Source organism: Heptranchias perlo, chromosome 4 (genome assembly GCF_035084215.1).
Source record: "Heptranchias perlo isolate sHepPer1 chromosome 4, sHepPer1.hap1, whole genome shotgun sequence".
Taxonomy (NCBI): domain Eukaryota; kingdom Metazoa; phylum Chordata; class Chondrichthyes; order Hexanchiformes; family Hexanchidae; genus Heptranchias; species Heptranchias perlo.
In genome coordinates, this window is record NC_090328.1 from 3754134 (window position 1) to 3766434 (window position 12301).

General features: G+C 45.4%; 1 protein-coding gene across 3 annotated transcripts in view; it reads left to right on the top strand.

Annotated features, from left to right (window-relative positions):
• Nucleotides 1-12301, top strand: part of rictora (RPTOR independent companion of MTOR, complex 2 a) — a 302106-nt gene that overhangs the window by 130945 nt on the left and 158860 nt on the right. For all 3 annotated transcript variants that reach the window (XM_067982377.1, XM_067982379.1, XM_067982378.1), the window contains exon 4: nt 11878-11942. In XM_067982377.1, the coding sequence (XP_067838478.1) occupies nt 11878-11942 (65 nt within the window). The remainder of the gene's footprint in view (nt 1-11877; nt 11943-12301) is intronic.

Here is a 12301-nt window from a genome sequence, read left to right on the forward strand (position 1 = left end):
GTGTAGAGGGACCTTGGAGTGCATGTCCACAGGTCCTTGAAGGTAGCAGGACAGGTAGATAAGGTGGTTAAGAAGGCATACAAGATACCTTCCTTTATTAGCCGAGGCATAGAATATAAGAGCAGGGAGGTTATGCTGGAACTGTATGAAACACTAGTTAGGCCACAGCTAGAGTACTGTACACAGTTCTGATCACCACATTACAGGAAAGATGTGATTTTACCAGAGAGGGTACAGAGGAGATTTACAAGGATGTTGCTAGGACTGAAGAATTTTAGCTATGCGGAAAGATTGGATAGGCTGGGGTTGTTTTCTTTGGTACAGAGGAGGCTGAGGGGAGATTGAATTGAGGTGTATAAAATTATGAGGGACCTAACTAAATAGGTCCTTCCTATCCACTCTATTTCCCTTAGCAGAGAGGTCAATAACCAGAGGGCATAGATTTAAAGTAATTGGTAGAAGTATCACAGGGGTGCTGAGGAGAACTTTTTTCACCGAGTGTGGCAGGGGCCTGGAACTCACTGCCTGAAAGGATGGGAGAGGCAGAAACTCTCTTCGCATTTAAAAAGTACATGGATGTCCACTTGGGGTGCCGTAACCTACAAGGCTACGGACCAAGTGCTGGAAAGTGGAATTAGGCTGGATAGCTCTTTTTCGCTGGAGCAGACACAATGGGCCGAATGGCTGCCTTCTGTGCCATAAATTTCTATAGAATCATTGCAAGGTTACAGCACGGAAGGAGGCCATTTGGCCCACCGAGTCCATGCCGGCTCGTGCAAGAGCAATCCAGCTAATCCCACTCCCCTGCCCTCGCCCCGTAGCCCTGCATTTTTTTTCCCTTCAGGTACTTATCCAGTTCCCTTTTGAAGGCCACGATTGAATCTGCCTCCACCACCCCCTTGGGCAGCTCTTTCCAGATCCTAACCACTCAGTGTGGGAAAAAGTTTTTCCTCATGTCACCTTTGGTGCTTTTGCCAATCACCTGAAATCTATGTCCTCTGGTTCTTGACCCTTCCGCCAATGGGAACTGTTTCTATCTATTCTGTCTGGACCCTTCATGATTTTAAACACCTCGATCAAATCTCCTCTCAACCTTCTCTGTTCCAAGGAGAACAACCCCAGCTTCTCCAGTCTATCCGCGTAACTAAAGTCCCTCTACTCTGGAATCATTCTAGTAAATCTTTTCTTCACCCTCTCTAAGGCCTTCACATCTTTCCTAAAGTGCGGTGCCGAGAACTGGACACAATACTCCAGTTGTGGTCGAACCAGTGTTTTATAAAATTTCATCATGGCTTCCTTGCTTTTGTACTCGAGCCCAGGATCCCGCAGGGATTCCCAATGTGGAAAATTGCCCAGGTATGTCCTGTCCACAAAAAGCAGGACAAATCCAATCCAGCCAATTACTCTCAATCATCAGCAAAGCGATGGAAGGTGTCGTCGACAGTGCTATCAAGCGGAACTTACTCACCAATAACCTGCTCACCGATGCTCAGTTTGGGTTCCGCCAGGACCACTCTGCTCCAGACCTCATTACGGCCTTGGTCCAAACATGGACAAAAGAGCTGAATTCCAGAGGTGAGGTGAGAGTGACTGCCCTTGACATCAAGGCAGCATTTGACCGAGTGTGGCACCAAGGAGCCCTAGTAAAATTGAAGTCAATGGGAATCAGGGGGAAAACTCTCCAGTGGCTGGAGTCATACCTAGCACAAAGGAAGATGGTAGTGGTTGTTGGCCCCAGGACATTGCTGCAGGAGTTCCTCAGTTGCAAACAATTTTACAACACCAAGTTATAGTCCAACAATTTTATTTTAAAATCCACAAGCTTTCGGAGGCTTCCTCCTTCCTCAGGTGAATGTGGAAATGAAATCCTCGAACCTATCGCATTTATAAATCACAGAACAATGCCTGGTGATCACAGATAGTCTTTTCAACTGCCCGTTGCCAAGGCAACCAAAGTGTTCAGATGTACAAACGGCCAGAACTAAAAAAACAGATGATGTGGAGATGCCAATTAAAAAAAAAACAGAGCGAGAGAGGCAGAAACATAGAAACATCCGGAAGGAAAAGACAGCAATTGACCCGTTATATTAAAAACAGATAACATTTGTTTGCTGGTGAGGTAACGTGTAGCGTGACATGAACCCAAGATCCCGGTTGAGGCCGTCCTCATGAGTGCGGAACTTGGTTATCAATTTCTGCTCGACGATTTTGCGTTGTCGAGTGTCTCGAAGGCCGCCTTGGAGAACGCTTACCCGAAGATCGGTGGCTGAATGTCCTTGACTGCTGAAGTGTTCCCCGACTGGGAGGGAACCCTCCTGTCTGGCGATTGTTGCGCGGTGTCCGTTCATCCGTTGTCGCAGCGTTTGCATGGTCTCGCCAATGTACCATGCTCTGGGGCATCCTTTCCTGCAACGTATGAGGTAGACAACGTTGGCCGAGTCACAGGAGTATGAACCATGCACCTGGTGGGTGGTGTCCTCTCGTGAGATGGTGGTATCTGTGTCGATGGTCTGGCATGTCTTGCAGAGGTTACCGTGGCAGGGTTGTGTGGTGTCGTGGACGCTGTTCTCCTGAAAGCTGGGTAATTTGCTGCGAACGATGGTCTGTTTGGGGTTGGGTGGCTGTTTAAAGGCGAGTAGTGGAGGTGTGGGGATGGCCATAGCGAGGTGTTCGTCGTCATTGATGACATGTTGAAGGCTGCGGAGAACATGGCGTAGTTTCTCCGCTCCGGGGAAGTACTGGACGACGAAGGGTACACTGTTGGTTGCGTCCCGTGTTGGTCTTCTGAGGAGGTCTATGCGATTTTTCGCTGTGGCCCGTCTGAACTGTCGATCGATGAGTCGAGCGTCATATCCCGTTCTTACTCGGGATATGACGCTCGACTCATCGATCGACAATTCCGACGGGCCACAGCGAAAAATCGCATAGACCTCCTCAGAAGACCAACACGGGACGCAACCAACCTTCGTCGTCCAGTACTTCCCCGGAGCGGAGAAACTACGCCATGTTCTCCGCAGCCTTCAACATGTCATCAATGACGACGAACACCTCGCTATGGCATCCCCACACCTCCACTACTCGCCTTTAAACAGCCACCCAACCTCAAACAGACCATCGTTTGCAGCAAATTACCCAGCTTTCAGGAGAACAGCGTCCACGACACCACACAACCCTGCCACGGTAACCTCTGCAAGACATGCCAGATCATCGACACAGATACCACCATCACACGAGAGGACACCACCCACCAGGTGCATGGTTCATACTCCTGTGACTCGGCCAACGTTGTCTACCTCATACGTTGCAGGAAAGGATGCCCCAGAGCATGGTACATTGGCGAGACCATGCAAACGCTGCGACAACGGATGAACGGACACCGCGCAACAATCGCTAGACAGGAGGGTTCCCTCCCAGTCGGGGAACACTTCAGCAGTCAAGGACATTCAGCCACCGACCTTCGGGTAAGCGTACTCCAAGGCGGCCTTCGAGACACTCGACAACGCAAAATCGTCGAGCAGAAATTGATAACCAAGTTCCGCACCCATGAGGACGGCCTCAACCGGGATCTTGGGTTCATGTCACGCCACACGTTACCTCACCAGCAAACAAATGTTATCTGTTTTTAATATAACTGGTCAATTGCTGTCTTTTCCTTCCGGTTGTTTCTATGTTTCTGTGCCTCTCGCTCTTTTTTTTTTTAATTGGCATCTCCACATCTGTTTTTTTAGTTCTGGCCGTTTGTATATCCGGTGGCCCTGTAGGTAACACCTATCTGTCTGAACACTTTGGTTGCCTTGGCAACGGGCAGTTGAAAAGACTATCTGTGATTTATAAATGCGATAGGTTCGAGGATTTCATTTGCACATTCACCTCAGGAAGGAGGAAGCCTCCGAAAGATTGTGGATTTTAAAATAAAATTGTTGGACTATAACTTGGTGTTGTAAAATTGTTTACAATTGTCAACCCCAGTCCATCACCGCCATCTCGACATCAGGAGTTCCTCAGGGCATTGTCGTAGGCCCAACCATCTTTAGCTGCTTCATCAATGACCTACCCTCCATCATAAGGTCAGAAATGGGGATGTTCGCTGATGATTGCAGTGTTCAGTTCCATTCGCAACCCCTTCAGATAATGAATGATTCTATGATTGCTTGGTGATATAAGTGGGGTAACTTAGAAATAACATGTTTAAATGTGTATAAAAATAATCTGAGGGTCTTGTTTTCGAGTACGTGATAATGACCAGATGTAAATATGTATAACAGTTAACCACATGGTAAAATTATCAGTCACTGAGTTACAGACATGAGGAAGTAAGTAATGACTGTGCCGTCATAATTCAAATAAAAGGAATGGAACTGCCAATGCTGAAGATTTGAAATAAAAACACAGCAGATTCTGCAGGATCAGTAATGAGAAAAGACAGGTTATCATTTGGGACCTGAATCCTTTGTCGGAACTGGAAACTAATCGCTGTTTATTGGAACTGTGTGAGAAAAAAGGTGAGGGCGATAAGAACGATTAATGGGTTGAATTCCCAAACAACTGAAGAGATCAAAACTCAGATGAATGCTGATTACCTCAGTGATGCAATGCAGAAAGCAAAAGAGTTTGTTTATAGCCCAGTGAGGTGATGAAAAGATATTGGAAAGGTCTAAAAAAGAAAAGTTCAGTATCCGTAGGAAATCTGAACTCCATTCAGAAAATCCTGGAAATGCAGAGCAGGTCCACCAGCACCTGAAAGGAAAGAAGGCAAGCCAAGACCTAGTACACAACCTCCACTGGAATTGTGCTGTGCTGAAGGGTCCACACCTGCAACACTCCACTTTCCCCAAGCACCGGTGGACCCACAGTGTATCCCCAACATCCCTCATCGCTTTTTTTTAAAAAAAAGAGATAGTTAAGGTCTGCAGTTTCTGAAGCCAATCCATCTCAGCCTCCTTCCGATATCCCCACCATCACGGAAGCCAGTCTTCGGCCAATTCGATTCACTCCACGTGATATCAAGAAACGGCTGAGTGCACTGGATACAGCAAAGGCTATGGGCCCCGACAACATCCCAGCTGTAGTGCTGAAGTCTTGTGCTCCAGAACTAGCTGCGCCCATAGCCAAGCTGTTCCAGTACAGCTACAACACTGGCATCCACCCGACAATGTGGAAAATTGCCCAGGTATGTCCTGTCCACAAAAAGCAGGACAAATCCAATCCGGCCAATTACCGCCCCATCAGTCTACTCTCAATCATCAGCAAAGTGATGGAAGGTGTCATCGACAGTGCTATCAAGCGGCACTCACTCACCAATAACCTGCTTACCGATGCTCAGTTTGGGTTCCGCCAGGACCACTCGGCTCCAGACCTCATTACAGCCTTGGTCCAAACATGGACAAAAGAGCTGAATTCCAGAGGTGAGGTGAGAGTGACTGCCCTTGACATCAAGGCAGCATTTGACCGAGTGTGGCACCAAGGAGCCCTAGTAAAATTGAAGTCAATGGGAATCAGGGGGAAAACTCTCCAGTGGCTGGAGTCATACCTAGCACAAAGGAAGATGGTAGTGGTTGTTGGAGGCCAATCATCTCAGCCCCAGGGCATTGCTGCAGGAGTTCCTCAGGGCAGTGTCCTAGGCCCAACCATCTTCAGCTGCTTCATCAATGACCTTCCCTCCATCATAAGGTCCGAAATGGGGATGTTCGCTGATGACTGCACAGTGTTCAGTTCCATTCGCAACCCCTCAGATAATGAAGCAGTCCGAGCCTGCATGCAGCAAGACCTGGACAACATCCAGGCTTGGGCTCATAAGTGGCAAGTAACATTCGCGCCAGATAAGTGCCAGGCAATGACCATCTCCAACAAGAGAGAGTCTAACCACCTCCCCTTGACATTCAACGGCATTACCATCGCCGAATCCCCCACCATCAACATCCTGGGGGTCACCATTGACCAGAAACTTAACTGGACCAGCCATATAAATACTGTGGCTACGAGAGCAGGTCAGAGGCTGGGTATTCTGCGGCGAGTGACTCACCTCCTGACTCCCCAAAGCCTTTCCACTATCTACAATGCACAAGTCAGGAGTGTGATGGAATACTCTCCACTTGCCTGGATGAGTGCAGCTCCAACAACACTCAAGAAGCTCGACACCATCCAAGATAAAGCAGCCCGCTTGATTGGCACCCCATCCACCACCCTAAACATTCACTCCCTTCACCACCGGCGCACTGTGGCTGCAGTGTGCACCATCCACAGGATGCAATGCAGCAACTCGCCAAGGCTTCTTCGACAGCACCTCCCAAACCCGCGACCTCTACCACCTAGAAGGACAAGGGCAGCAGGCGTATGGGAACAACACCACCTGCACGTTCCCCTCCAAGTCACACACCATCCCGACTTGGAAATATATCGCCGTTCCTTCATTGTCGCTGGGTCAAAATCCTGGAACTCCCTTCCTAACAGCACTGTGGGAGAACCGTCACCACACAGACTGCAGCGGTTCAAGAAGGCGGCTCACCACCACCTTCTCAAGGGCAATTAGGGATGGGCAATAAATGCCGGCCTTGCCAGCGACGCCCACATTCCGTGAACGAATTTTTAAAAAGCCAGTATTCAGGCCAGAAGGCTGCAAGGTACTCAGGACAGAGATGTGACACTGTTCCTGAAGCCTGCACTCAGCTTGGTTGGAACACTATGAAAAAGGTCAGAGTAAGAATGGAAGAGTAGCTAAAATTCAGGGTGTTGGAAGAATGAACAGCCATATCCCTCCAGAAAGCAGAGAGATATTGTGGAAAGCGATTTGGTGAATGTGGAGATTAGTAAGCTGGAAGGTGAGATCATGTGGGGTAAGGGGTGAGCGTGGAGGCACAAGAAATGGGACTGGCAGTGGAAGCCTTGGCTGAATAAAAAGAACATTCAAAAGTTCTGGCTTAGAAAGTAGAGTCATCAGAGCAAATGTGACTGAGATGGAGAAGCTGGGAGAAAGGGATGGAATACAGAATGTAGAGTGGGAAGGAGTACAATGTAGGTACTTGAGATTTCTATGGAAAGCCCATTACCAGAGTTAGAGAGGGGAGTCCGGGAAGGGAAGAATCGGAGATCAACCAGGAGCTCGAAAGTTCACTTTTGATTGTAAACACTTGGGATGTCCTGAAGATGAGATGAGATGCTATTGGAAGCATTAGTAAATTAAATTTTTCAGATCCATGTGAGAGCAGGGAGTGGTACCAACATAGTTGTCAGTGGAATGGAGTGGCCGAGTAGGATTGAAACATATCCTGCAAAAAGACTGGCCTAGTTGGGACCCATGTGGGTTTTCATAGTGACAACTTGGATCTGGAAGAAGTCAGTGGAGGAGAGAGAAATTGTTCAGGTTGAGAACAAGTTTAGCCAAATGAAGAAGGATGGTGGTGGATGGGGACTGGCTGGGCCTCTGTTCAAGCTTTTCCTGCATCAGTTTACACCATTGGTTTTCAACTGGATCGTGGGTGAATCCTGAAAGTCAGCAAAATTCTGTTTGTTCTCCTAAAGTATTATTTAAACTGCTGTGCACTATTTAAAAATTGTTTTCTCTACTATTACTTTCTTTTGGGTAGTTGGCACTGTCATTAAGATGCTGTGACAGGAGACTTCTTGATGTGTTTCAATATATGCAGTTGATCCCCACATTAAAAAAAATTGAAAACCATTGGTTTACATTTACTAGCAACTAGGTTGAGACTAGTCAAAAGTTATTTTAAGTAGGACCCTTACAGTTAATAGAGAAGATTTCCTTCATTTCAGTTTGGGCTGGATTTGAACCCAGGGCCCTGAGGTGAAAAAGCAGTGTCTAATCCACAGTATCACCCATTTTTCTAAATATTGACAGAATTGATTTGATCTGATGCACCTCCTATTATAATTTAAATTGTGAGAGGAATAGTTTTTAAATTTTTTTTTAAAAGACAAGTTTTTCCCTATTCTCAGCATCACTTGCTTTACCTTCCTTGATGTGGAGATGCCGGTGATGGACTGGGGTTGACAATTGTAAACAATTTTACAACACCAAGTTATAGTCCAGCAATTTTATTTTAAATTCACAAGCTTTCGGAGACTTCCTCCTTCCTCAGGTAAACATTTACCTGAGGAAGGAGGAAGTCTCCGAAAGCTTGTGAATTTAAAATAAAATTGCTGGACTATAACTTGGTGTTGTAAAATTGTTTACAATTACCTTCCTTGAGTGGTGCTTTGTACGTACACATGCTTGGTCTTATTGCACTTTGGGATTGATTACATTTCACCCGACGTTGAGTAAACTCAACAAATAGCAACTCTGAGTAATTGGCAAACTGCTTAGCAGCCTTTTCAGACCTGGACATTTGATACCATGGGTGATCCTCTGGAAGAGGCCAGGAAAGCCATTCCTTAGACCCATTAATCATTGGTGTTAAACTGTCTGCCAGGCAAGTGGAACGACTACTCTTACAATTACAATTGTAACTTCTGGGTCACCGGAAAGGCGTGCTCCGATAGTTATGTGCTAGGCTCTTGCATTACTTGGGATTGAGGGTAGTGTTCAGTGTTAGCAGGGAGCAGATCTGATTTTTGTCTTATTGCTCTGTGGTTGAGTTAAGCTCAATCTAATATCGTTGTTTTATTTATGCTTGCTCAAAGCACGTTGCCACGGAGATGTCGGAATTGCCCTTTCTGACTGCCTATCGGAGGTGTCTTAGCAGTTTGCATGAGATGGCTGTGCCTTTACTTTTCAATCCCCAGCTCTGCCCAAATGGAACAGTTGATCATCGTACGGCAGTTCTAAGAATAAACAAAATGCCGCCTAATGACTTAGTGGATAAATGCATCTGAGTGGTACTGACCTTACAGGCCAGTAAGGGACCTGATTCAATTTCTGTTTTTATCAAAACTTATCATTCTCTCTCTTTCTCTTCCTTTCAGATATTTCTCTCTCTCTCCCCCCCTCCCTGTCTTTGGTTCTGGCCGTTTGTATATTCAGTAGTCTGGTATCTAATGTTTTTCTGTCTGAACACTATTCAATTCCTTTGATTGCCTTGAAACGGGCAGTTGGAAAGATTATATGTAATCACCAGGCATTGTTCTGTGACTATACATGCGGTAATTTTCAAGGACTCCGACACTCACCTGACGAAGGAGGAAGCCTCCGAAAGCTTGTGATTTTCAAATAAAACTGTTGGACTATAACCTGTTGTTGTACGATTCCTTACATTTGTATACCCCAGTCCATCACCGGCATCTCCACATCCTGACTTAACTGGTCTCAATTGGTGCAACCTTTCGTAAACTTGGGTTACAGAAGGGAAAAAGAACAAGAGATACTACTCCTGGTCACTATCCAGTGACCCCCTGCTGGAAAGTGCCATGGGTGGACAAAATCGGCGTAGCTTGATGCTGCCCCTCTGCCCACTATCGAATACCCAGCTGATGCATGCTGTCTGGGCCATAAGTGCAGAATGACGACTTGGTGAGGTACATGAAGAATGGGCAAAGAGAGCATCTAACCATTTGAGGATCTGTACCCCAACATGACAGCCTATCTGAGAGAGAAAGATTGGGGTAGGGTTGAACTGGTAAAAGCATCTCAATAATGGGGATCTTTTACAGTTAGATGCTGTAATGGGAAGACACTAGGTTGGTATAGATTAGATGGGCTTAGGGTTTGTATTGTACAGTACTGTAGTGGTTATGTTATTGAACTAATCCAGAGGCCTGAACTAATAATTCTAGAGAACATGATTTCAAGTACCATCATGGCTGTTTGAGAATTTGAATTCAATTTTTAAAAAAATCTTTGAAATAAAAAGCTGGTATCAGTAAAAGTGACCATGAAGCTGACTGACTGTTGTAAAAACGCAACTGGTTTACTAATACCCTTTAAGGGAAGAAAATCTGCTGTCCTTACCCGGTCTGGCCTTTGTGACTTCAGTCCCATGTCAACATGGTTGACTCTTAACTGCCCTCTGAAGTTGCCTGGCAAGCCACTTAGTTGTATCAAACTGCTACCAGTGGTTCAAGAAGAAAGCTTACTGCCATCTTCTCGGGGAAACTAGGGATGGGCAATAAATGCCGGCCTTGCCAGCGGTGCCCATGTCCCGAGAATGAAAAAAACAGTACGTCAAATGGGCTAAAGGGCAAGGGGTAGGTGACCCACAGCCATCACACACCCTCACGTGTTCACTGAAATTATGATCATCGTCACTGGAGCAGGGCAATGTTTCTTTAATCATAATCCTAGCCACAGCCCGAGCCTTGGTTTAACACTGGAACTTTTAGATCAGCGTTACTCCTGCTGCCAGCTTGGTGACTCATTGCTTCATCTGGTCTCTGTTCAAGGCCTGTCTCACTGAAAGATTGCTTGGACTGGGATCTAGTGTTGTTCCCTCTCCTTTTCTTCTACTCTAGCAAAAGAAAGCCAGGGAATGTTATTAGGAAGCAGGATTACCCCAGCTTCCATAAAGCAAGTGAAAAATACCTTCAACTGAAAGAGACTGGAAGATGTGGGTGAGCAGAGACTGAGGGGTTCAAATACATAATTTCCTGCAAGTGCAGGTAGATAAAGCCATAAAAAGGCCAACAGCGCTGTGGGATTTGTACGTAGGGACACAGAGTACAAAAGAAATAATAAATTTGTACAAGACAATGGTTGAGCCACAGTTAAAAGTATTGTATGCAGTTTTGAGCACCCCATTATAGAAAGAACATTGTAGATACGTACAGCGTAGATTCACCAGGACGATGCTAGGATGGAAAACTACAATTAATTATGAGGAGAGATTTGAGATGATAGGACTGTTTTCAAGAGGAAATGTATTAGAGCTTTTTTAAAATGGTGGGTTTTGATGGGGTGAATAGGGAAAGACTATTTCCTCTTATTGGGGAGTCAGTGTGGAGGTATCATCAATTTAAAATGATCACTGACAGGGCGAGAAGAGAAGTTAGGAGAATTTGTTTTGTGCAGAGTTGGAACATGGAATGTTTTGCCACAGGCTAGTTGAAACAGAGACCATGGCATCTTTTAAGGGAAAATTCGATAAATATTTAAAGCAGAGGAAGATACAGGAATATGGGGAGAGAATGGGGCAATGGGATTTGTTTTGGATTGCTCCAGCAGACTCAATAGGCCATATAGCTGCCTCACATTGCGTAAACTTCCATCGTTCAATCAACTGAAACTGTTGTAATTACTGTAGGACCATTCATTTTTTTTCTTTCTCTTCCTGTGGAATGTATTTGGCCTCCACTTGGCAATTGCCCAGAGCGGCGTGATTGAAATCAGGAGCTCACTGTGTGGGAAGTCAGTGTAAATCTGACCCATTATGCCTTGCTGTAACATTCATGTGTTTGGCCCTCAAGCAATATTCTGTTTGGGATAGTAGACACTAAGTTGGTAACACTGTTTAGATTTTGACATAGGAACAGGAGTAGGCCATTCAGCCCCTCGTGCCTGCTCCGCCATTTGATAAGATCATGGCTGATCTGTGATCTAACTCCATATACCTGCCTTTGGCCCATATCCCTTAATACCTTTGGTTGCCAAAAAGCTATCTATCTCAATTTAAATTTAGCAATTGAGCTAGTATCAATTGCCATTTGCGGAAGAGAGTTCCAAACTTCTACCACCCTTTGTGTGTAGAAATGTTTTCTAATCTCACTCCTGAAAGGTCTGGCTCTAATTTTTAGATTGTGCCCCCTACTCCTAGAATCCCCAACCAGCGGAAATAGTTTCTCTCTATCCACCCTATCTGTTCCCCTTAATATCTTGTAAACTTCGATCAGATCACCCCTTAACCTTTTAAACTCTAGAGAATACAGCCCCAATTTGTGTAATTGTGATTAAACTTACACATAACATGGTCTGTCTCTCTTTCTCCACAGTTACTCTCTAATGTTGGCCACTGTGAAGAGAAACTAGGTTTTACTTATGAAGAAATTATTATATGGTAAGTACAGCAAAGAACTGGAATTTGTGACTAATGTATGAAGTACATGGCCTCTGTCACTGCTGAGGTTATTTGCATTGTCCTGGTTCAGAGGGTTTCCTCTCCTGAGCAATGTGAATCTTTCACCTTTCAGAATATGTTTGCCTTCTGAATAACAATCACTGCCTCTGCCTCTGCCTCTGAGTCAGATATGATGTGGAGATGCCGGTGATGGACTGGGGTTGACAATTGTAAACAATTTTACAACACCAAGTTATAGTCCAGCAATTTTATTTTAAATTCACAAGCTTTCGGAGATTTTCTCCTTCCTCAGGCAAATGTTTCAAGATCTCCTTGAAGCCTACGCATTTATACATATT